Below are 24,706 nucleotides of genomic sequence, written 5' to 3'. Positions count from 1 at the left end.
GCGTAACCGGCTATTTGGGCGGGAAGTAAATATTTGCCTAGATGACAGTGTTGCTGCCATGAGAAAATGTAAGCACAGCTTTTCCAGCGCTTTTCCAGCACAACTAGGTACATATTATATTTTAGTATTTTTATGAGCAATATGCCCATAACAATTTAATTATATTATCAAATTGAAGTAAAACTACTCATCAGGTACTGAAAACTCACTTGTAAATTAAATTTTTATGCATAATTTTGTTAAAGTTGGTGAGTAAATTTTAGGCAATGGCAATAAATAACGCATCAGCTGTTATTTGTTTGTATTTGCTGGTTGACAACTAACTATCAATAAGTATTTAATTAGACGATTTGTTAATTAAAGAAGGAGAAAATATTAACATTTTTATTAAGAGCTATGTGATTAAAGCGCTGAAAGATAAAAACACCAAATAAATCTATCGTAATCAAATATGCGCGCGCATTTCTTGAAGGGCGCATGTGTGCTTTTCTCGTCGGTAAAACAGTGTGATATATTTTGTTGGTTATCATGGGTGTCGATATGATTTCCGAGACGACATAATAACGATAATAAGTTGAATAAACGAACTAGATACAGATAAACTCTTAAAAGTTATATTGCAGTCGTAAAAAGCAGTGATACTTCTGTGGTGAAGCATAATACTGATGTTTGGGGATGAAACAGTGTAGCATTCAAAATGGATACAGGCGAGTGTTTTTCTTTTTCTTTTCATCGTTCATTCGCATAAACACATAGATATCATTATCGCTACTCTCGTCAAATTATGGCGGCAAAAAGTTGGAACTTAAAATTGTCGATTTTTTTATAGATTGTATTAGAAAACAAGTGAGTGCAGATCAGCTGACGGCTCTGCTTGAGTTTCTCAAGGAGCACCAGGAATTAGCCAAAGGTCATACGAGGGGGCGTCGAGGCAAGTTCCATACATTGAAGTTATGGAGCCTTTGTGCTAATAAACTCAATGTTGTAAAAGATGGAGCTGTGAAGGATGGGAAAGGATGGTCTAAGGTATATCTGAACTTAGATAACAATTAGAATGGTCTGTACCTTGTTGCATTATAATACCTGAATAAATAGTTGGAGTAGAGTCTTAAGTAAGAATTAAGTAGAAGCAGGTAATCAGGCAAGCAAGTTTTAAATAGGTATTTTTTATTTGTATTATCTTTTTGTCCTACTGCTGGACAAGTCTGTTTCCAAACAAGGCAGGAGTTAGGCCTTGAGTCCACCACGCTGGCCAAGTGTGGGTTGCGTTGGGGACTTTGCATGTCCTTAATTAATGTATGAAACAAATATTAAAAAATGTTTTTAATAAATATGTCTTCAAGCTATGACCTAAACATATTCTCTTAAGATTATTAATCTTGCAACTGTGCTAATAAGGGAGTCTATATGTTGCTATAAAAAATATTAATAGACTATTGTTCACTAATGACATTGTCAATCTACAATTAATTAAGGTTTGTACAGTCAGTAAAAGAATAGAATTATCTCATTACTGTCCAACTGCTGGGTAAAGATCTCCTACAGGGTTGAAGGAGGTTTTAGACCTTGAGTCCACTGCAATGGTCAAGTTTGGGTTTGAATCAATAGGTAACAAAAGCTTTTAAATGGTACATATCATTTCATTCATAAAGTAATCTAAGAGATTTAATATATAGCAAATGCATTTCTTTAAAATATTGTATTTCTTTATAAGTACTATTGAAAATGTCTTAACTTATCATTTTGTGTAACTATTCCAGTATTGGTGTGATTGGAAGTACCGGGTCCGCAGACGAGCCTTGGAGTTGAAAGCAGCTAAAGACAGCAACAGACCACTGCCTGATGGAGTCAGTACATTGTCACCTTTGGAAGAAACAATATTATCCATTATTGGAGAGAATGCGGTGGACGGAGTGGTTATAAAGAGTGATCCGCTGGCTGAAGAGGTACTTTGATTTATTACTTTATGTGTTTTTTGTTGTATGAAGATTCTAATATTAAAAGCATCGACATGATGTATGGTAGTGTTGATCAGATGAGTAACAGATAATAAAAAGTTTGTCAATGTACAGACTTTTATGCATAAAAACTTAGAATTTGAAAAGTTTTTTAATATACCTAAATATGATTTAAACCTGAAATATAAATAAAGTGCTAAGCAGTGGGATGGTGTTTTGTTGCTACCTACCTATATGTATTGTAATAAATAATATGAATAAATTAACTTGTTCCTATATTTTCAGGACATAGATGAGGAGGAAGAGGACAATAATGATCATCATGATGATGTTTCAGTAAATCAGTATTTTGGTAAGTATCTACTATTGCAACAAGCAGTGTAGTGTATGGCTGATGAACACAATCATTGGTTCGATTCTCGAGCTGGATATAGAAAAGTCTAAACATTGTAAGCGTTCCTGCACACGATGCCGTCACCGTGCCGACGCCGCGCCGACGCCGCACAATTACACTGTAGATACGAGTCGCGCGAAGCTCGCCACCGCGCCGCCGCCGCGCCGCCACCGCGCCGACGCCGCAACCGCGCGCGTTCCCCTCCCTCCGTCTTCATTCCTTTTCCGACCGCTTACGAAAGTGCACGCCGCGAGATCTCACGTAACGCAAACATGTCTAATATAATGAAAAAAAAGAAGTTTGTGCTTGCTTACTATATGTATAGAAAATGGCAAAAAGAACGTCGAGTTAAAAAGTTGTGGGTTCATCCTATGCTGTTGGCACGGGAGCAATATGGTGAATTTCATACACTTAAATGTTAAGCTTGTAGGTAGTTTCGATTTTGATAAATAAAACCGAAACAAACATTTTTTTTAAGTAAGGTCGGTTTTATTTTGGTTAATTTAAAACTTTTTTGTTTTTTTTTATTTAGTTCGGTTTTATTTTGGTTAATTTATAACTTTTTATTGTACACAAAGGGTTATTATTTAAAATTGTATTATGTCAATTATAGAAACACAATCACGAAGCAGTAGAAAGGCGGTAAAGCGTCGTTCATCCAAAGACCACTTGGACTTAAACGAGCACGGCGGACCCAGCAGCCCACCGGAGAAGAAACCTAGAGCTCGTGAAAACGGACGAGTTGATGACTCAGGTCAGTACTTATACTATAATCAGGCCGTTACAAACGTGCGAACTACGTCATAATCAAAAGAATGAAATGAATGTGACAATGTGTAAGTGCGAGCGCTAGACGCCAATAAAATGACATGACGTTCGCACGTTTACAATGGTCCGAGTGTAGTACTTATATATTAGTACTCACTAGGAACTAAAGGACCTACAGACTTGAAATTTTGGATCCAAAATTTCAAGTCTGTAAGTCCTTTAGTTCCGAAGTTAAGCGAAAGCAAAGTTTCGTATATGACACTCACTCATGATCTGAAAAACGTTCATTTTAACTATTTCGGAGCGTGATGCTCGAAAACTGATGAGAATTTCGATAAAGTGTGTATAACAAAAGTTGTAGACAATTTTATCATCTTTCATTATGTAGAAGACACTTTTTCTCTACGACGAACTGTTTTAATGATATTAGTGAAAAACTAAAAAATGGGACCTTTAACCCCCTCCCCCCACTCTGGCGCCGCCCCTAGAGGCGGGGATTTTTAGTATGTTTATTCTCTAAGCATCCGGAACCAATCTCTGAAGAAATTGCTTAGGATCCCGCTTACGCACTCTACACTTGCTTTTTTGAGCGGACTATTTGGCAATACTCAGAGTTATCAATGGCGATAATAATCAAGACAAGTATTGTGAGTGTCAAGGCTCTCCGCTTAGTTGTCGAGCTATAGTACTAATTGTTTATTATATGATTCCTAGTAGCATAATCTCTGAGTAAACATCCTGTGTCGACTGATACGCCTTTATCCGGTTACAAAATCCCCTCAGTTATAGATAGGCTTATTATATTAAAAATCCTCCTACTGGGTGGTTTAAAAAAAATAACCACGAAGGCTAAGGTGGAAGCTTCGCCTGGCTCGCTCCCACCTCAGCCTTCTAACCTAACCTACCCATGCCGGTTTGCCCAAAACTCCTTCTTTATAACTATGTTACGGTATAATTATATACCTGCTCCGGCGACATCTCGACATCATCAAATGAATAGAGATAAAAGTTCAAAATAAAATAATTTTTCGGACTTTTGCTATTGAGAGTTGGTAAATCTTAGGATTTACCACAGTTCGGGCTTTTACAGTAACATATATAAAGAATGCGCAGAATTACATACCCTAGTACTAACCTAATAGATATTAAGACACTAAAAGCACGTAGATAGAATTCCAACATTAATCACAAAGTATTTAAATATGGCTAGTTATTTTAATTTGAATTAGTTGTTTATTCCTTTTCGTATTTCAGTGTGCGTTAAAATTTAACATTAATTTCGCCAAACTCAGCCATCTTCATTGAAAAAGTATGACATGGCCCTTCCTCTTGTGTTTGTTTTTCCGTAGTATTAAACGTTTATTTTTTATTATTTTCAGATGACGACGACGAGGCATCCGAATTCCTAAGACTGGAAAAAGAGAAGCTTGATAGCACTCAGCGCATAGCGGACTCACTACAAACCATACGATCAGAGATCTCCAGGCTTGCCAACATCATGGACCATATTAGAGATGTTATATCCAATAATAGAATACATTTATAGAACTAAATGTGTGTTTATTTTGTTCTCCTATTTGTATTTGATATTTCACTTTATATGCACATGCAATTCACGCCTTTACCCATGGACGTAGGTAGAGATCAATAAACGCGTCCTACATACTTATTTTGCTTCATTCATATTCATACTTTTTTCTTATAGGCCCTCTGGTTACGAGTTGGTGACCTTTTTATGTATAATTCATTTTTGAATATAGTAACATGACGGATGTAGGAACACTGTCGAGATCTATACTCCCCTCTTACCTCTGCGTTTTGTATATTTCGCTTTTCGAGGATACTTGTTGCTACATTCAGGCACATAAAGATGAACGGTGCGTACTATCTACAACACTATGAAAAGGTTTCAGATTATTACTTGAATAATAGCAATAAAATTACTTTCTAATATGGGATATTAATATAAAGTTCAAGACGTATCATTGAAATAATAGACGACGATATTTTTAACAGAACCCAAGTGTTATTTCTGGTTAAACCCAGAAAATACCTTAGCAAACATTACAAGTACCATAAGTAAACAAAGTTCTGATTTTGTTGTTTGTTATTCAGTGGTTAGGCATCAATTCTAGTTGTTAAATTATTATTGTTATTTCACAAATGACTATCGGGATTCCCATATTTCCGGTGTCAGCTCGGGATCACGTAGTTCAAATGATAATATAATGGTAGTGATTTAGTATTAATAAATTCGCGAGTCGTGGTGTTGTGTAGCGGTTTGTTCCGCTACAGTTTATATAAAATGGAGAAGTGCGTGTGTTTATTTATTTTGTGTTTAGCAAGGTACGTACAAAGCGGTGATACATATGATATACTCATTACATTATATTTTTAAAACGAATTTAGTGCTGTGGTGCTGAGCATGTTCAGTCTGTATCTGCATGCTTAAAATATACCTACTTATCTTAATAAATTAAATTAACCCATGGCTGTCTTACTGCTGGACAGGGTTCTCCTCCCCGAATGAGGTAAGGGTTCGATCTTGAGCCCATCACGCTGGCCAAATCCGGTGCCCCAAAGAACTATGTTAAAAAACTTTTAAACATCTTGCGTGCCATGTTTCATTTCGATGTTTTTGTTTACCGATCAAGTGATAATTATTTCGATTACCTACACATAATAATATCTTCAAATGAAATTAAGAATACTATTATTTCTAAACTACAATAACAAATGTTCTGAAATAGTTGCTTGATAAATAATTGTTTTCAGTGCATCCAGCAGAGTGCACATAGCAAACAACGAAACTGTTTCAAATATAATCGATACCGAAGTTAAAACTGAACCACCTGTAGCAAAAGTAGACAATGGAACAGCATTACTGCTAACTAAATATATAAACGAGGGGAAGGTGAAGGAAGCGCGAGCGGCTTGTAAAGTAGACTCCAACGTGTTCCTCGGTATTAAGAGCTACTCCGGCTTCTTCACCGTCAATGAGACTTACAACTCTAATATATTCTTCTGGTACTTCCCTGTACTGAACAAGTCTGTGAGTGATAGTCCGTGGATCATTTGGCTGCAAGGAGGACCTGGTGTCACGAGTTTGGGAGGAGTTTTTGATGAAATTGGACCGTTTACTGTGATCAATGATACTTTGATAGGTGAGTCGCTTAGTAAGCGTTTATTTTCTCCTTCTACTATAAAAATGTCCAACAACTTAGTAGAAGCCAGGTACACAAAATTCAGAATTTAGAAAATGAGTCGACTTAGGCAGCCGACGGTGAGCGGTTTGATACAGCAACTTTATTTTGGTAATACCCAGAATTACTTATTAACTATACCTTATCTAGATTAACCGTGCATGTCAAAGCTCTCTACAAATAGCTCGACTCTTTACTACTATCACCTACCGACAACCAGCTATTATATATAAATTTTGAGAGAATGTCTGATCAGCGCCTCTAGCGGGTTCCGTAAGAACTGTTTTGGCAGTAATTTTAAATATCAAACTCTCGATGCTTGACAGTACTGATTGTAGAGAATAGCGCTACTTGATGGAAGAAATTAATAACAGTCTATTTAAATAATTTTCTAAGCCTAGCTAGTTGAATACCTTTACTATGTTCGTTATTATGTGTTTTTTTCTAGAAAATCCGTACACATGGCTGCAGAATCACTCGCTGTTGTTCATCGACAACCCTGTGGGTACAGGCTACAGTTTCACCGAACATTCCGATGGATACTCCACTGATATGGCTTCGGTAAGATGAGATATGAATTACATCTTTTAATTATCATATCCACTTATGTCCACAATGCGATCTTCGCAAGGCAATAGTTGTTCTCCAACCGAAAAGACATAGACCTCGCTACCTCGCAAGCTAGCTTACAATTTTCCATAAGTATAGTCCTACCAAATTGACTGCTTAATTGTCTCCGAACTGAGTAAGGCCCCAACTGTGAACTTTTTTGGACTGCCCTACTCTTTAAGAAAAAAAAACATTTCCCTTTACATGATAGTCATATGTATTTTTGCCCCCTACCGGCCATCACGAACAGTGTGGTCTAAACCCCGCTGGAAACCTATAGCACTGATCCTTTGGTGTTAATATCAATTTTATTTCATTGACTGTCACAAAACATTAACAGGCACTTCTAAAACGAATTGCACTCGTTACTTACAGTATGCTGGTCATCTCTACAGCACGTTCGAGCAGTTCCTGACAGTATTCCCTGAATTGAAGACAGCGCCTCTCTACTTGGCCGGAGAGTCGTACGCCGGTAAATACGTACCCGCCTTAGCTATGGAGATACACAGGCGGATCCAGGACAAAACTATTGCTGATATTAACTACCAGGTAATTAGCCTTTATGGATATAATGAAACTCAAGGTCTCAATCTGTTATATAAGTGGATCTGTAGCATGTAATGTGTATTCTTTGTTGGAGTTCCATACTTAAATAAATAAATAACGTTAGGTTATGAATAGAAATGTAACATAAATAATCTTGCGGAGGTAGTCGCTCCAAACACAATTTGCAGGGTTTTTCTACTCATTTAGTTTCTACGAAACACGCTAGAGGTTCTGATATTTTTTTATACAATATGTATGTATAAAATAGGTTTCTAGTTCTATGAAATTGCGTGTTCAGACTATTTATACTTAGTTTAACGCATTAATAAAGAGTGTAATTTTTTATTTATTGTGTTCAATATTTTAAAACGTCATTAATACACAATATTATCGTAAATCAAAAACATATTATTTCGGGTGCATATTTTAAGTAATTAAGTAGATTTGCTAAGTAGGCGCCGACATATTTAACGAAATCTTTTCCTTTCAGGGTATGCTGATCGGCAACGGTTTGATAGACCCAACTATGATATTCAATATGCCGTTACCGTTCTACTACTACGGCTTGATAGAGAGAAAACAAGCGGACGTCCTAAAGCCCCTGATTGATAGCTTTCAAGACGATGTCAGAGCTAATAGAAGTGTTGCTGCTAAACATGTAATTATGTTAACTTTTCAAGGAATTATGACTTATCACAAAAATATATTTGTGTGGCCTGTTATGATGTTATAACGAAGTCTGGTACCAGTTTAAAAAAATGTGGCACGAGTTATTTTTTGAACAAAAAAAACTTTGATTTCAAACTGTTATTACTTATGCCTTAATAGAAGGATAATACACTGGATTAAACTTAGAATTTTGACCTAACTGTTAAGTGTTAATCTCCTGACAAACAGTCTAGTCCATACGAGGCCAATGGTGGCACTACCGCCCTCTCGTGGGTACTACAGAAGATTTTCAATCGTTGTAAAGGGTTCGGTAGTCCATAAAAGGTTGGGCACCTGCCACCTATGGTCCAGCCTAAGTATCCACATATTGATTTATTTTACAGAAATCAGACATGATACTACACGCACTAAAGATACAGAGCGGTCAGCTGAATCTCTTCAATTACTTGAGTAATGAAATACTGGATGTCAGATTCACGAACTTTCTAAAATCATCTGCTGTAAAGAGAGCATTACACGTCGGCGACACAAAGTTCTGTGCTCAAAACGTGACCGTACATATGAAGCTGGCGCCCGAGTTTCTAAGCACTACGAAACCGATGCTAGAGGAATTGTTAGACCATTATAGATTGCTTCTTTATTGGTACGTATGGCTTTAGAACATTGATTGATTTAAAATATGGGCCCCTAAAGCCCCCTTATTTACTACGATCCTCCTCTCCATACACCACAAGACTCCTGAATTCTATAGAGCCCAATTCACCTTTTTCATATACCTTATATCCTACCCCGCCACAGACTTTAAGAACCTTCCCCCAATACACCCTAAGCATCAAGCATTGGGGTGTTTGTAGTGGGGGCTACAAACACCCCAAGCCATTTAACCTGTTTTTATTTGGATTTATTTTTTACATTAAGATACGATTACAATTACTGCAAAGCTTTACAATAGCAAATATAATAAAATATTTCAGTGGTCAGCTAGACCTGATGCTGCCATGTTTCGCGACGTCAGAACACTACCGAACATGGAAGTGGAGCGGAACCGAACAGTTCCTCAACGCTTCCAGAATTCCATACAAATACGAGAATAGGTTAAGTGGGTAAGTTTTTTTAAATATACTCCGAACATTCGTGAATCCCCATTCTTACATACATTTTTTTTTTGAGAGCCTAGCGGACTTTACGTACATTTTTCCGGCCGACCGATAGCTAGGTATACCTGTGTATTTTGTCATCGCCAACAATCATCACCAATGATGACAATTTACACAAAACCAGTAGCGCAATTCTGTATAGTCTGTACTGTCGAGTATTGACAGTTTGACATTTAAAATATACTTATTAGTCTATTTAAGTTATGTACTTATTAGTCTATAGCCTTATTAGTCCGGTAGAGACGCTAAACAGATTTTCGTGCAAAATTTCTCGATAGCTAGCTGGCTGTCGGTAGTCGATAGTTGTCGAGAATCGAGCTACGAAAACTTATGAATATATGTACGGTATCGTACACTACAATAGTGGTGAGTGTGAGGAGAAGAGAAATCCACAATGAAGTTATATTGGTTTATATTGAGATGAAATAATATCGTATAGTATAATATCACTGTCTATTCCTTTCCCTAATGTCGTACGGTCTTAATGGTACGTGTCACACTGACAATTCATTACGATAATTACTTATATTAAGTAAGGCGTTATGTGAAGGTCACCGCGTCAGCAACTAAATGTAATAATACTACTATGTGCAAACCGTACAATATAAATGATTTAGAACACTTATAAACAATTTTTCATAACAGGTACTTTAAAAGCGGGGGTAACATGACTGAGGTGTTATTCCGTGGGGCTGGTCACGCGGCGGCGCGGGACACGCCTGCTCCGGTCCAGGACCTCGTCACCAAGTGGACCCACAGCGAAGCCCTGGGAGAACGTAACTTTAAAGACGAATTTTACATCCAGTGGCTTGTCAATAACTATCGTACACTTCATTACCTATAAGTATTGAAATAAATTGTATTAAATGAATAAACTTATTTTTTTAAATAAATATTTGTAATTTAACCCAAGAAAGAAGTGCTCAAGCCTTGAGTTGACCACGTTGTTCACCACACTGTTCTGTAAAAAACCTTTTTGCACTGTGCGGCAAATTTTATTCGAAGCGCCTGATGAAAAGTGATCGACGTAGTTTTCTTAACAATTACTCTGAGAACTTTATAATAAAGGTACGCTACGTAAGGAAAACTTCCGGACAAAAATCTATTTATTTGTTATTTAAGTTTAACTAAAGCGCAAATTTTGACCAATGTGACAGCTGTGTTCAAAACAAAACCAAAGTTTTGCGAGTAAAGTATAAGGAAAAGCTAGCTCTAGCAAATGGAATTTAGGTACACACCAAACCGATACACCCGCTAACATCAAGGCGTTTATATTTGTCGGTAGGTTGACGGCTTCAGTGATCAATGTATAGGTAAACTCTATTAGATTGCAAGAAACAACTAACTTAGATCGGGAGACAGCAATTTTATAGCTGGTCCTTATACCTAATTGTTTTGTAAAAACATTGAATTTGTCATCAAACTTTTAAAATAAAAAGCTGTTAAAAAAGATGATTTATTGACATTACGTAGCTAATTATATTTCGAATGCTGGGGCTACATTAGCGAGCGAAGATTCGTATGGTGTTGGCGCGACAAAAACATCGTGTTCGGGTATGGGCGATGTTCTTGTCTACATTAAGGCGGGCGAAGATTCGTGTCGAGTTGACGCGATGCATCGTGCCTTGTGCTGTTCAGTTTGTGGTGCGGAGACGTGAGCGGTAAATTAAAAATGTTACTCCACTCCATAGTGTAAAAAATTAAATGCACGTCCGTCTCGCTTCAAAGTCTGGACGACACTGAATTGACGTAGATGTAGCCACCTAAGCGAATATTGGCGCGACAAATCCCTTTGATTCGCGCCAGTTTACCGACAGCTCCTCGATACTACATCGTCTTCGCCCGAATACTACGCGATGACACGATGAACCCGGCCACATTCATCGCGTTAACACGAATATTCGCCAAAGCCCGCTAATGTAGCCCCAGCACAACAAAAAGCCAAAGAAATCAAAACGTAACATACAAGAACCGTGACGCCTAGTTAAGGCGACACAGAACTTAAAACATTTACGAAATACATGTTAAGGTCAATTAATTCGAAGTACAAAGTTAACTGAATGGATATTTTGATAAGCCCAAGATAATGTTTGTACTCAAGCGAATTTCAGTACTCGTATCGGAGTCGAACGCCGCGGGATCACACAGTTCAATTGATAATAGGAGAGGGATAATGTTGTAATGTACGCAACTTCATTAGTTCGCAAGCCATGTGTGAATGGAACCACGGACTACGTAGTTTATTTGTTTGAAACATAAGTTATCATGAAGAATGTGTGTCTACTTATTTTGTGCGTAGTAAGGTATGTGTAACTTTAGGACTTGCATGGCTAATGTCCGGTTTCTGAGCCACATTTAGCGATAGTGTATATATTCAAACTGTTTTTGATGTGAGTTTATACGCTATTGAATAGATGAACTACCGCTAAATGTACCTCAGAAACCGGGTTTTACATTCAAAATTCATATAAGTTTTTTAAAGTCTTTACGATATTTTAGTGCAGTCAACAAGATCTTTCGCGATATGTGTACGAAAAGTAGATGCCTGATTAGTTAGACTATAATATCTAACACACGCAAGGCTAGTAGTCTACAAAACATTAGGGTTAAACTTGTGCGTAATACAATTTACGTCTGCACTTCGCTATTTATGTTCTATTAACTGAACTGAATACAAAACATGTTTTTATTTATGATTATGATATTATTTATGGAGATTTTATTATGAAATTATGTTGTTAAAGGCTTATCCTTGGATAATATTATTTCTACAATCAATACGATTATTCCTTAACTCAAACCTTAAGCTATAGGTGTAATAAATCCATTGTTTTCCAGCATACATGGAAAATTAGCCGAAGATGTCCACAAAGAAGAAATTAGTAATTTAATAGTTGATATCAAAGCAGTTAAAACTGAAACAAGTATTGTAAATAATACGAGTGAAGTAAGACGGACAGACACTAGTGACAATCTAATCAACGTAAGTGTAGATGCCAAGAACACTCAAGATGTCAATTCTGGACCATGTTTGACAAACAAAGAACTAGTAGATAATTTAGTTAATGCTAATTATAGTGTAACGGGTCTTTTACTGAACAATCTCTGTAGACCTAAACCCAAGCCTGAAGTGAAAGTAGACAATGGAACAGCATTACTGTTAACTAAATACATAAACGAGGGGAAGGTGAAGGAAGCGCGAGCGGCTTGTAAAGTAGACTCCAACGTGTTCCTCGGCATCAAGAGCTACTCCGGCTTCTTCACCGTCAACGAGACTTACAACTCTAATGTATTCTTCTGGTACTTCCCTGTTCTGAACAAGTCTGTGAGCGATAGTCCGTGGATCATCTGGCTGCAAGGAGGACCTGGTGCGTCAAGTCTGACGGGGCTGTTCGATGAAATAGGACCGTTTACTTACACGAACGATGAATTAAGACGTGAGTATCTATCTTATTGCATATTCCTGACAAGCGGCCCGATCCGGCTTCGCACGGGTGGACATTTATTGCAATTAAGCCTATATTAATCAGGGATAACGAAACATTCAAATAGTGTAAGAATTTTAAAATCGGTCAAGTAACAAACATGCTTACATATATACAAATTTTCCTCTTTATACTTAATATTAGTTTAGGTATAAATATATAAAAACAAACATGTAGCTGGTGACAAATCGAAAAAAAAAGATCCATTTTAGACCCAGCCCTGGCCGTGAGATCAAGGTGGACTGGGGAATTCCAGGATAGGCTATAAAAATCACGTTTTTTTCTTATCACTTACATACAGATAATTTCCAATAAGCAGTCTGTTTTTTATAACACAAACAAACGAATATTATGAACGGAATGTCATATTTACAATCGCAGTTCACAAAAGGTCGTGTTAGTTTGATTAGGTACGCACACCCCACAAGGCCTCTATAAGATTACAAGTTTTCGTTACTAGACAACACAATTTAATAGAACATTAATAAAATCAAATATTTGATACTTGATAGTACTTAGTAGGATTCTTGAAATCTATCAACATAAGGCCGAACTCACAAAACAGCGAAGCGAATCAGCACTAGACAATTAACTTTATTTGCTCATTCCAAGATATAAAATACAACCTATAACTATCTGGAATAATGTGGCTTTCACTTAGTGAAATACAATTTCAAAACTGTGCAGTAAGTCAGATTCTGTACATTACTCTTGATATAATCTACATATATAATTCACCTAAAGGTAGTTTTCTATTCTCTTCTCTTGACAATAGAAGCGTAATATTCAAAGATCCAGACCATCCTTATTGCGGAATATCATCAACCAAAATCAAACACACGGTCTACTGCGCTCGGTGGCCATTAGACATTAAGGATGAAATTAATAATCATCTTAGTACATATAATAATTGCACTATAAAGTTAATTAAGGAAGGCAATTTTTCCTATTATTTGCGCTATTGTACATTATCTATTTTTGTACAGAAAACTGCAGTTCAGTGTACTGAATTTGTACTTGAAGAAACACAAAAAATTGGTATCAATAAAATTCACACGAGCTTTTTATTATTCCTTTTAATAATTCTAAATAACAATAAATATTCTGCACGTGAGTATATGTATCGTGCGACCGTTTGCTGTCAATAATAATACGGTTAATTATGAAATAAGTAGGTAAATAATATTAATTGAAGTACATGACTATGATTACAAATGTGAAGTTTGTGTTAGCTGATCTCGCAGTCTTGAGCTCGGTATCTAAGATCGGGCAAAATATTGTTGTGGTTTTTGTATTTTTTTTTATATAATTCTTAGTAGTAGCAGCAGCCCGCAGATTAGTAATAAGTATATTAGGTACATGGAAACAAAATCATCCACTATGTGACCAACATTATTAATAGTGAAACGTGAATGCCCGCTCGTGATGTTCACAAAATCCAGTAGGTTAATACTTAGAGCCTAGGTGGTGAATTTGAGCCCAAGCCTCTCATTAAATGGAGATGTGTTCCCGTTAATATTGTTTTCACTTTAGGCACACTTACTTCAAAATCAATTTATCAAATTTACCAAGATAGGTCCTTAAAATTAAACTTTTTCACAAACTAAAGCTCACTGGATACCCTGTGTTTATACAAGGAAAATAAATCAAATAATCATTTTGCAAATTAGGATTCCATAATAGAAACATCGTCTGCATTGTATCTGATAAAAAACTGTATCATTATCATTCTATGCGCAATAAACTGCAGATTGTATTGTTGTTGAAAGGTCATTGTATAATTGAAGTAAAGCACAGAATTATTGTATTGAATGTACGTACAAGTTCCTCATTCTGATTATCCTACTAATGTTCAAAATCCAGAAATTTTGTGAGGATGAGATTTGTTACCCAATTATGACAAAACTGTCGAACGAATTTCGATCAAATTTGGTACAAGGGTACCAAAAAAAAAACACCAAGGTAAGTTATAACTTAATCCGTTCTTCCGTACTTTTTACCCTAGGGAATCTGTTCACGCGGCTGAAGTGGCGAGCAGAATCTAGTACGATTTTTATTATGTGCTCTGTTTGTAACGGTAAAGGGTATATGGTCACCATTTTTGCTTTATGCTTTGTTTTTCTTCCGACTGGAGGAGAGTTTTAATACTATCGCGTGCATCGTTGATAATAATATATTGTTTTAGATGCTAAGTGATTAACAATAATATCTTAATAAGAAAGTGTACTTGTGTATTGTGCCCACACTTGGACACAACTACACCTGCGTATTGTGCACACACTGAAACACAATACACATAGTCCTGCACCGTAGGCCGGGTTCAATGAAATAGGCCGCCGCCGTAGCCGGATATCGGGTAGGAGGGCATTACTGTTATTTATTATTAATTAAATGATTATACGGAAGAGGCAGTCTGTGTATTTTATTTAATTGATTTTATTCGTATTTACATATCCATTAAAGCAATAAGATAATACACGTTTAATTGAGTTGATAATTACGATAGGCATCAGACTATTATATCGATAGATTAAGACATCATTTTATAAACGAAGAGTGTCTTTTTGCAACATTGATTTATAAAATAATTACGTTTACATCGTCAACTTAATTATGTCTAGGGATGTTTGATAAATAGTTAGTACGATTGTTTTGCGGGCAAAATACGTGACATTTTATGAGACTCTCTTGTTCGCACTAGCATTTTGTCATATTCCTGATTATTTTGCTTATGGAGTAGTTTAGTAAATAGCTGTTTTTTTTCTAAAAATACTATAATTATAGTATTTTAAGAAAAAGCAGCAAAGACTTATTTAATTATACTCGGGCCTTTACATACGAGCGAACTATTCCTTAATCAAAATAATCAGGCATGCGACAAAGAATAATTGACAGCGCGGCAATGGCAAAAAAAAGTTTTCTCATTGCAAAACAGAAATTACGTCGTGTATAAACATAGCAATAAGCGTCAGAAGCTAAAACGATAGCATAAACTTGGCAAGTTCAATTGTGCATCATTGCACATACGTTTATTCAATTGTGCCAATCGGACAGAATAACTGCGACTTCTAGTCTCATAAATTTTATATTGATCTGTCAATCAGTTCAAATAAAATTTACACATATGACACGCGAACTTGTCCCACGGTTCACATTATATGGTCTACTTTTTAACCTGTACTATCATATTGTTGGGCAATGGTGTTAATGGTTAGGAGTAACCTGTATTACCAGCTGAACCCAATACTAATCATCCAATTCAGCTTTGCATCCGTCATAATCAGTAATGCGATTTGTTCACACGTTTGATGACATGTTACAGAGTTACTCTGTAACCTGTCATCAAACGTGTACTATACGTATATCAAGATTTTTTTAAAACAACTGATTTACAAAACATTGCTATTGTTAAAGTAGTCTCTCCAGTAAATTAAGAATTACTGATGTTTCAATGTCAATATTCCTCTGATATCCAAAATTATCGCGAATGTATTTGACCTAAATGATGCTACAAAGAAAATGTATGTGTTTCCAGCAAATCCGTACACATGGCTACAGAATCACTCGCTGTTGTTCATCGACAACCCTGTGGGTACAGGCTACAGCTTCACCGAACATTCCGATGGATACGTCACTGATATGGCTTCGGTAAGACACTCTAGTTTTTAAAAGAAGGCTACTGTTGCTATTGGCTAATATCGCGCCTATGATTGGGTAGTGAGTGCGACTACCTGCCATACGTTTTCGAATTGGATCTCCGCGTCCTAGTCGTCGAGTAGTTTCTCTAGACTCTTTTGCAAAATTATAGCTTAGTTTTAGAAATTTTGCGTGGCCATGTTGGGTTGAATCTAACCTAGACCTAACTTCTGTACGACACGTCTAAGTATGTACATGTACATTGTACACTCCCTCAGGTATTACACGAGCGATGTCTTATCAAAAGCATATTATTTCGCGATAACAATGGGACACTAAATTTGTTTTATTGGCAACATGGATGACTTTTAATAATTTCTCTCTGATTTCTATTTGCAGTATGCTAACCATCTATACAGCACCTTGAAGCAGTTTTTACTAGTGTTCCCTGAACTGAAGACTGCACCTCTCTACTTAGCTGGAGAGTCGTACGCCGGCAAGTATGTACCGGCCATGGCTATGGAGATACATCGAAGAACGCAAGGGAAGCCAGACCCTGGTGTTAATCTACAGGTTTTTAGATACTCGTACTTCTTAAAATTTTAAGTACAACGGAGAAGAATCTTTTAACTCAAACTTTTAACGTCTGTGTCTGAATGATCCAATTTACTCTTCAGTTGAAAGTCGTAAAAGTATTTGAAACACATCTCATAAAAGCTAACTTCCACAGTAGGAACTGATCTAGCCTCGCGGAGACTTTTACAAACATACCTACATACAACTTCTCTGACCGAAAGCTTCGATACTTTAATTTATCATTCTGTAATTTTTCAGGGTTTGATAGTAGGTAACGCGTACATAGATCCAGACATGATATCTCACCTAGCGTGGCCATTCTACTACTTTGGTCTACTGGAAAAGGAGCAGTTGGAAATTGTAAAGCCGTTGGTAGACTCCTTCCATGAAGACATCAAAGCTAATAGGAGTATTGAGGCAAAAAATGTAAGTATAATATTTTTTATACCTTTTCTTTTACAAATTCAGACCAGGCGATCCATAAATTGTCATATTTTAATAAATATCTAATTCAATAAGGTTAAGTCTAAAACAATGTTCGATCATGCGCTAGTTACGATTAGCTTGAATCTGATTCAATTCTGTCTAGAGTATACACTCTAGACAGAAGCACAAGCTCTAGACAGATATCTGTCTAGAGTATTATTGACATAGTGGATTAGGTCGCCACGCCGCCACCTTTACGTCGGGAGGTCGTGGGTTTGAGTCCCACACGGAACCACGACTTGTTCCCGCGATACAAGTGCAATTCCTAATGCCTTTAAAATTGTCTTTAAAAGAAAAAATCTTACCTATTTCTTTACAGAAATGGAACAGCCTCATCACAGTACTCCTATTCCTGACTCATCAAAAGCACGCCTACAATTTCCTTCGAGACGAGCTGCCAGTTGGCAAATACATCAAGTTCCTGCAAACCTCGGAGGTGAAGAAGGCCATTCATGTTGGAGACATACATTTCGGCTTCGTCAATATGACTGTGAACACAAGACTTGCTCCTGACTTCTTAAGTACTACGAAACCGATGTTTGAAAGACTGCTGGATCATTATAGAGTGCTCGCTTACTGGTAAGTGGGTTTCAAAATCAAAATAAAAATCATTTATTCATTTAGGTCAAATATTGACACTTATAACAGTCGTTACAAATTTGAATCTACCACTAGCTCGGAAAGGGGGTAGAGCCTTATGAGAAGAGCTAGCAAGAAACTCACGGCAACTCTTTTCAATTGCCAAAAGTTTTACAATGTGGTTGATACAATAATTGATCCATGTGTCTGCTATGTGGTATAAGCTTTTAATTTACGTAATTTATGACTCATAATAAAACCGCAAATCGGCCCCCTAGCTGCAGTAATTATTCATTATGGTAGATTATCATGTATGATTATTTCGAATTATATGATGATATTTCGATGGTTCTTGATGAATGATATTTGTTACCTTTGTAAGAATATGCTGGAAATGCTTCTGTATATTGGAGGTATCGTAATTGTCCCTAAATGCCTATACAGAAATTAAACAGCTTTTGTATATTATATATACCTTTGAGACACTCTTCTGCTTTACACGGAAGTTATCGTTATTACCTAGACTAACCATATAAAAGCGGTTAAATTATAGAAAAATCTAAATAATAAATAAAACATAATAGTTTTGATTACAACATCATCACAAAATAACAACTATCAATAAAATTAATTAGCCATTTATCAAGCACTCGCGCGATTTATACAAAATTTTGCTGTTCATGTTTGCGGTTACGATCTCTTGACCTTTTGTTTTGACCTAGGCAACAGTGACTCCATTCTATCGGTATTTAAACACTATAAATATCACATAAAAGGTGACAAATACAACTTAATTTTTTTTTTAGAATTTCCCTCAAAACCTTGCCTATAATAAGCTACCGACGACGCCATGTTTTATTCTATAGTCATTCAGAGTCAATCTTTTTTGTTACGATGAAGACTTAACTACTGAACCTATTAGGATAAGATGTGCCAGTGATGAGGGCCCGGGTTCGAATTATGGGTCGGGCAAAGGGCTATTGGTCTTTTCTAACTTATATTAGAATATTTCTCAATAATAGCCTGGGGTTTGGTAACGTGTCCGGTATATGGCAATATGCTCGCCTCTATAACATTGGCCCAACATTGTTAGGTGGGTGTATTTCTCATATGTCTGCACCTTCGGGTATAACAGGCGTAATGTTATGATTGTATGTCTTAGAAACAGATCGTTTACGGTCTACAATCTTTCTTCAGTGGTCTTAAAATAATGTGATAATTCTCTCACGTATTCGAAGTGTCTTCCAAGAACGAAGACAATGCGCAATGCTAGTAATTAAATACATTCATTGTTTCTAATGGCGTCATATCAAATAAACATACAATGTTGTAAGAAGATATCGCTTTATAAAGTATCAGAATACGCATTTTTTAATACACGCATATATTTTAAAATCTTTCAAATGTATGACAAGACTGATGTAGGGATGTGAATCAAGCACAGTTAGTTTGTAAGGATCGTACCAAGTGGCGTTCTCTGGCCTTTGCTGATTTTATGTATATAATTATCTTTCAAATCATCTGCTAAATAATATCTATCTACTATCTACTCTAATATAAAAAAAATGCCGAATTAATTCTGGTGCCGTCATTATTCTAGCTATTACGTATGCAGTCTCAGTAATTAAACAATTCATGAAATCTACCTAAATCTAGGCAGTGTTTATTTCACAAAAACGAAGGCGAAGCATTAATTAAGGTTTTTCTGCCAGACTTTAAGTTACTTGTCTATTAATGTTCTCTGCCTATACATTCGGAAAAAAGCCTTACGTACTTATGTATTTTTAGTTAGTGGCTTCCTGGATTCTGAAATGTGACTTTAGTAACATGCTTGGAAACTGTTAGTGGGTAAAATCAGTCTCTATTCGCCAATCACTATGATTAAATAAAAGGAAAATATATTATGAACAATATTATAAAAGTATTTTATAAACTCACGACTACGATTTCTAAGAAATTGAACAACTTGTTTACGTTTCTGATAAGTCTTTGCTGTTTTTAATGAGAAATAAATGTTGTTGACATAGTATATTGTCATAGAAATTGTGAGTGACATAGACAGAATATAAATTATGCCCTATTTTTAAAACGCATAGGTACCTAAATCTCTATCTTTATCGTCTAAATCTAAAATAGATCCTACTAATATTATACATGCAAAAGTGTGTGAGAATAGATGGATGTATGAATGTATGTATGTTTGTTACTCTTCCACGCAAAAACTACTGAACGACTTTTTAATTATTTTGGTACACATGCACGAAGTCTCGGGTATAAGCTAGTATTACATTATATTTATATTTTTTCCAGTGGGCAGTTAGATCAGATGCTGCCATGCGTGTTCACATCAGAGAACTACAGGACCTGGAAGTGGAATGGCACGGAAGAGTTCAAGAGTGGGACCCGGTTCCCATACATTTATAACAACAGGCTATCTGGGTAAGTCTTAGTTCCTTAGTTGCACTAGTACATTTAGGATCCTTCTAGGTGGCTCCTTTCAAAAGCATCTCTTCAAAAATATCATTGACACTACAACTTCTATACTGTGTTAAGCTAAATAATTGGAAATTTCAAAAAAACATATCCCGTAAAAAGTTGTGAAGGTTGCTTTAGTACTGTTGAAATAAATTATTCCTAAAAAAGGCATTACTCACTTTTTAATCAATGAATATAGACTCTGGTATGATACTTTAATTAATTGTATTAAATTAACAAATTTATCTTTACAAATGTTCATACTCTTCTATGTTTCGACCTTGTAAAATAAATGTTTTAATCCATTTCAAATTCGTATCCTCTATTAAGATTAACAGTAATTTGTTTTTACGAAACAATTTAGTAGTTTTTGTATATGCTAATAGGTTTATATACGTATAGATATCTCCTTGGAACTTAATTGCTTTAGTTAATTATCTGAATGCATCATTTACGTTTCTTTAATGGTTCTTCTTGACTTGACTAATGATTCCCTTTTTTACTTATGCTATGCAGAGAAGCAGTTTTAAAAATCTAGTTATGAATATTTAAGAAAATAAGTCGATAAAATAAAATTAACGGGTTAGTTTGGAATCCATTCTGGAAGTGAAACGTAGAGAATTGTTTAGTAGAGAATTAGGCTCCGGTTTTACCACTTCTTCATTAATATATCAGTCAGTTTATAACGTGGATTTTGGTTCCCACACATTGGCTGTCAATTTATTCGACACTTATCCTTAAGTCGAGAATACTGGCACGAAATCTCCTCTATAATGTATTCTTCATGGGAAAATGTTATTTATTCCAGTTACCATAAAAGCGGAGGTCGCCTCACGGAGGTGGTGATCCGCGGCGCTGGTCATATGGCGCCACTAGACGCGCCAGGTCCCACACAGAACCTGGTCTCGAGATGGACGCATGAGAAGCCGCTGAGCGTCCGCTACGGCCTGCTTGAAGGATCCTTCGTCCAAGAGTTCGTTCGAAACAACTCACTGATTCACTACCTCTAATTTTGTTAATAAAGTTTATTTTATTTTTAGCGTGTTTTTTTATTACTCCTGCAAGCAGATAACGTTCATGTATTAGGTCGGGGAAAAAGATTTTTCGCATTATAGTATGTATTATCAACTTGTAAAAAATCTCTTTGGCTTCAAGAATCACAAATGAGTACGCGGTTCATTGGGTTTCTTTCAGTGAGCTCGAGGTACCCAAATATCGAGCTTTTTTGGGTAGAGAAAATATTTTATTACAAGGTCATACATACATACTATAAGGCGAAAAGACTTTTTCCCTGACCTAATATGACAGTTTCAAAGTGCCGTGATATCTGGTATTAGCTGACAAATGAAGTCTATTGTAGCCCTGCAGTCACAGTCCTGTAATCTGGCAAACTGCATAGACCTTTTACCATACAGACTTAAATCTAACCTACCTATTCCGGTACACCGTACCTTGCGGAGTACTTTACCGTAGTGTTTGTAGCCGCATTTTATTATTATCATTTTATCCAAATCCAGGCCCAACTATTGGCTAAGTCTGGAAATAATGAAACAGCTCCGTATTTTTATCCCTGCTTCTTCCGCTACCAATAAAATAGCGAATTCACGGAAAGAAGTAGCTTTACATAAACAGTGAGGATTCTACTACTATATGTTTGATGGGGATATTCAAAAAAATGGCACATCGATAATTTAGGCATGTCCCTCGACTTGCTAAATTTTTTCTCGAAGTTGTATAATATGATTAATTTTTATTTTATTTTTAACGGAAAATGCATTTTATATTCTTCTTTTCTATGTTTCATTTATTTGAATAGAGTAAAAACTGAATTTTTTACACTAGATTTTATCACACCAGACCCCTCGATTTCGACCTGTCCCCAGTGCAATCTACAACTTAAAAATTAAATTTTGAAGTAAAATTTCCTCGAATACCTCAAAATATTTTTGTGAATTCGGTTAAAATTACCTTTTTCTTCATTCGAATGAAGTAGAAATGTAATAAAATGTTATATTTATTGAATAAAAAAATATTTATTGTTGTCCCCGAAATTCGATCTTTCCGGACATGTCGGGTTTGTTACCACGATTTCTTGCGGAAATCTCTTACTAAAACGTACTTCGTTTTATTTTTCTAATATTGCAACACATGTGAAAAGGATCGGCAATTTTTAAAACTAGAATTTCGGTGTTATTTGTCGCCAGTGGAAGTGAGTTGTGTGCGCAGCCGCAGTGAACCAAAATTTACTGTCAGGTTTGTAACTAATTCATTTGTAACTGTACCATACATGTTTTATATGGTTGCATTCATGTAAAAGAACTAGTTTTAATAAACAATTTGGTGCTGATAATTTAACCATAAGATAAATAGAATTACTAATTTATTTTTTTGAAAGTGCGACGGGCTAATTATGTTACTTCGGTTTTGTTACTATACGTAAGGTAACATATAGTCGGACCGAAAAAGTAACAAAACCGACGTCAAAAAGCTAGTCTTACATGCTGGTGTTTCGATATTGATATTTTACTTGTTAATTACAAAATACGTTAAAATTACATTAGAGATTAGAATTATTTGTATGTTTATAATTGTTTAATCATTATTTATTTGAGATATGTGTATATTTATAATTAATAAATTCTTTTTTTTATTTACAGCTAAACTATTCTGCAACTTCTGGAGCAATCTGTGATAAAAAAAATATATAAAATAAATAATTGTGATATAAAAACAATAAAAATATATTATGTTGAATAATTTGTAAGTGTTAAGAAGTAAATAATGCATGTATGTTTAATTCGTAGAAACATACAATTAGTTGTGCTTTAATATTATGCCATAGGATCATGTAAACTGAACCTTACGATTTTGTTACTTTCGGTTTTGTTACTGTCCCTCAAATATTTCTAAGATTTTTATCGATTTTACGAAAAACTCCTCAACCTATGAAAAAATATGGGCTCTGGTTCCAAAGTTATTGATATTTAACGTTTTTTTTACAAGTTTCTGATGGGATCTGGAGCATTTTATGGTAATAGCATAAAAAATAATTGTCGTTTTGGACCCCATGGTAACAAAACCGAGATAAAATTGATTGCATTTAATTATAATATCATCTTTTTCGCCATTGTAATTCGCCAATAATTAAAAGATATTTTTTCTATCCAGGAAAAAATATTAAATTTATGGAATTCGGTGTTGTTTCATTTATACTCAATTTTAAGTTTAGTATCAAAATGGACACTTCCTGCTTCCCTACCCCCAATTTTTAGCATTTTTCTCCTTTAATCTTAATGAGTATGAAAAAAAAACTTTGTTTTTATAAACTAGATACTATGATTATTTAAATTTAATCCAAAATAATATCCTAGAGTATCATTAAAATTTTGAATACGAAATTCAAGCAGTGTACCATTTTTTTGAATATCCCCTGATATATGTGGTAAAATAAACAGGACAAGAATAACATAGATATGTAATATCCTACACATTATCGACTCAAATTATCCTTGCACATAGAAAAATACCTTGTTCAGCAATTTAAACTGGTATATGTATTGTACCTACATATACGTCAGTTGAAATATATTGCGATTTATATTATGTTATTATTGTGTGCACTGATTTGTGGTGTATTTATTGTGGATTTCATTTATTACAAAGATTTAATACAGGGTTGTATGTACACATCGTTTTAGCCGACATTGCTGTTACAAAGATTGTAAGGCGATTGAATATCGTGCCTATTTATGACAAACGTGATAAACCTTTTTCGGTATTTCCTTAGCTTTTTTTTTAAATATCCCAGGTTTCTTTAATTAAATGCTGTTTTATTTATTTTTCTTTTATTATTCCTTATTTTTTAAAGGTCTCAAACGCTCCCGTCCAAATGTGAAAATCTCGACAGATTTTTACATTTTAACTTTCAGACTGCTTTATAATAATATCGTAAAGGACTGTACCTACCTGTTATTATAAGAAAAGGAAGAATGAAGTAAGAAGCACGGAAATTTAATAAATTAGTAATTAACTCCCCAACTCGCACTTGGCCAGCGTGGTGGATTAAAGGCCTTACCCCTCCCTCGTTTGGGAGGAGACTCTTGCCTCGCAGTGGGACAGTATTGGGTTAAAGAAAAAAATCTTAACATCAGAATAGCGAGTAATC

General features: G+C 35.5%; 3 protein-coding genes across 4 annotated transcripts; all 3 read left to right on the top strand.

Annotated features, from left to right (window-relative positions):
* Window positions 1–357: 357 nt before the first annotated feature.
* On the top strand, window positions 358–4,667 carry LOC142987008 (uncharacterized). 2 transcript variants are annotated; one of them, XM_076135568.1, is made up of 6 exons: window positions 358–707; window positions 830–1,026; window positions 1,761–1,946; window positions 2,244–2,310; window positions 2,966–3,106; window positions 4,500–4,667. In XM_076135568.1, exons 1-6 carry the CDS (start codon window positions 698–700, stop codon window positions 4,664–4,666), a joined length of 768 nt encoding a protein of 255 aa, XP_075991683.1. In that variant the 5' UTR covers window positions 358–697; the 3' UTR covers window position 4,667. The 2 variants fall into 2 exon arrangements, with proteins under 2 accessions (XP_075991683.1, XP_075991691.1); XM_076135576.1 differs by lacking the exons at window positions 358–707; window positions 830–1,026; window positions 1,761–1,946; window positions 2,244–2,310 and adding an exon at window positions 2,346–2,748.
* Window positions 4,668–5,184: 517 nt separating this feature from the next.
* LOC142987117 (venom serine carboxypeptidase-like) lies at window positions 5,185–10,148 on the top strand. The gene is made up of 8 exons (XM_076135671.1): window positions 5,185–5,466; window positions 5,896–6,284; window positions 6,772–6,884; window positions 7,308–7,481; window positions 7,969–8,136; window positions 8,531–8,790; window positions 9,122–9,250; window positions 9,950–10,148. The coding sequence occupies exons 1-8, from the start codon at window positions 5,426–5,428 to the stop codon at window positions 10,146–10,148; spliced, it is 1,473 nt and encodes a 490-aa protein (XP_075991786.1). The 5' UTR covers window positions 5,185–5,425.
* A 1,292-nt stretch (window positions 10,149–11,440) lies between these two features.
* LOC142987646 (venom serine carboxypeptidase-like) lies at window positions 11,441–21,580 on the top strand. The gene is made up of 8 exons (XM_076136540.1): window positions 11,441–11,607; window positions 12,143–12,741; window positions 16,325–16,437; window positions 16,825–16,998; window positions 17,260–17,427; window positions 17,807–18,066; window positions 20,377–20,505; window positions 21,350–21,580. The coding sequence occupies exons 1-8, from the start codon at window positions 11,570–11,572 to the stop codon at window positions 21,549–21,551; spliced, it is 1,683 nt and encodes a 560-aa protein (XP_075992655.1). The 5' UTR covers window positions 11,441–11,569; the 3' UTR covers window positions 21,552–21,580.
* Window positions 21,581–24,706: the final 3,126 nt, after the last annotated feature.

This window comes from Anticarsia gemmatalis, chromosome 3 (assembly GCF_050436995.1).
Source record: "Anticarsia gemmatalis isolate Benzon Research Colony breed Stoneville strain chromosome 3, ilAntGemm2 primary, whole genome shotgun sequence".
Lineage (NCBI taxonomy): Eukaryota > Metazoa > Arthropoda > Insecta > Lepidoptera > Erebidae > Anticarsia > Anticarsia gemmatalis.
Note: the sequence above shows the minus strand (reverse complement) of the source record. Positions and strands in the feature narration are given on the sequence as shown.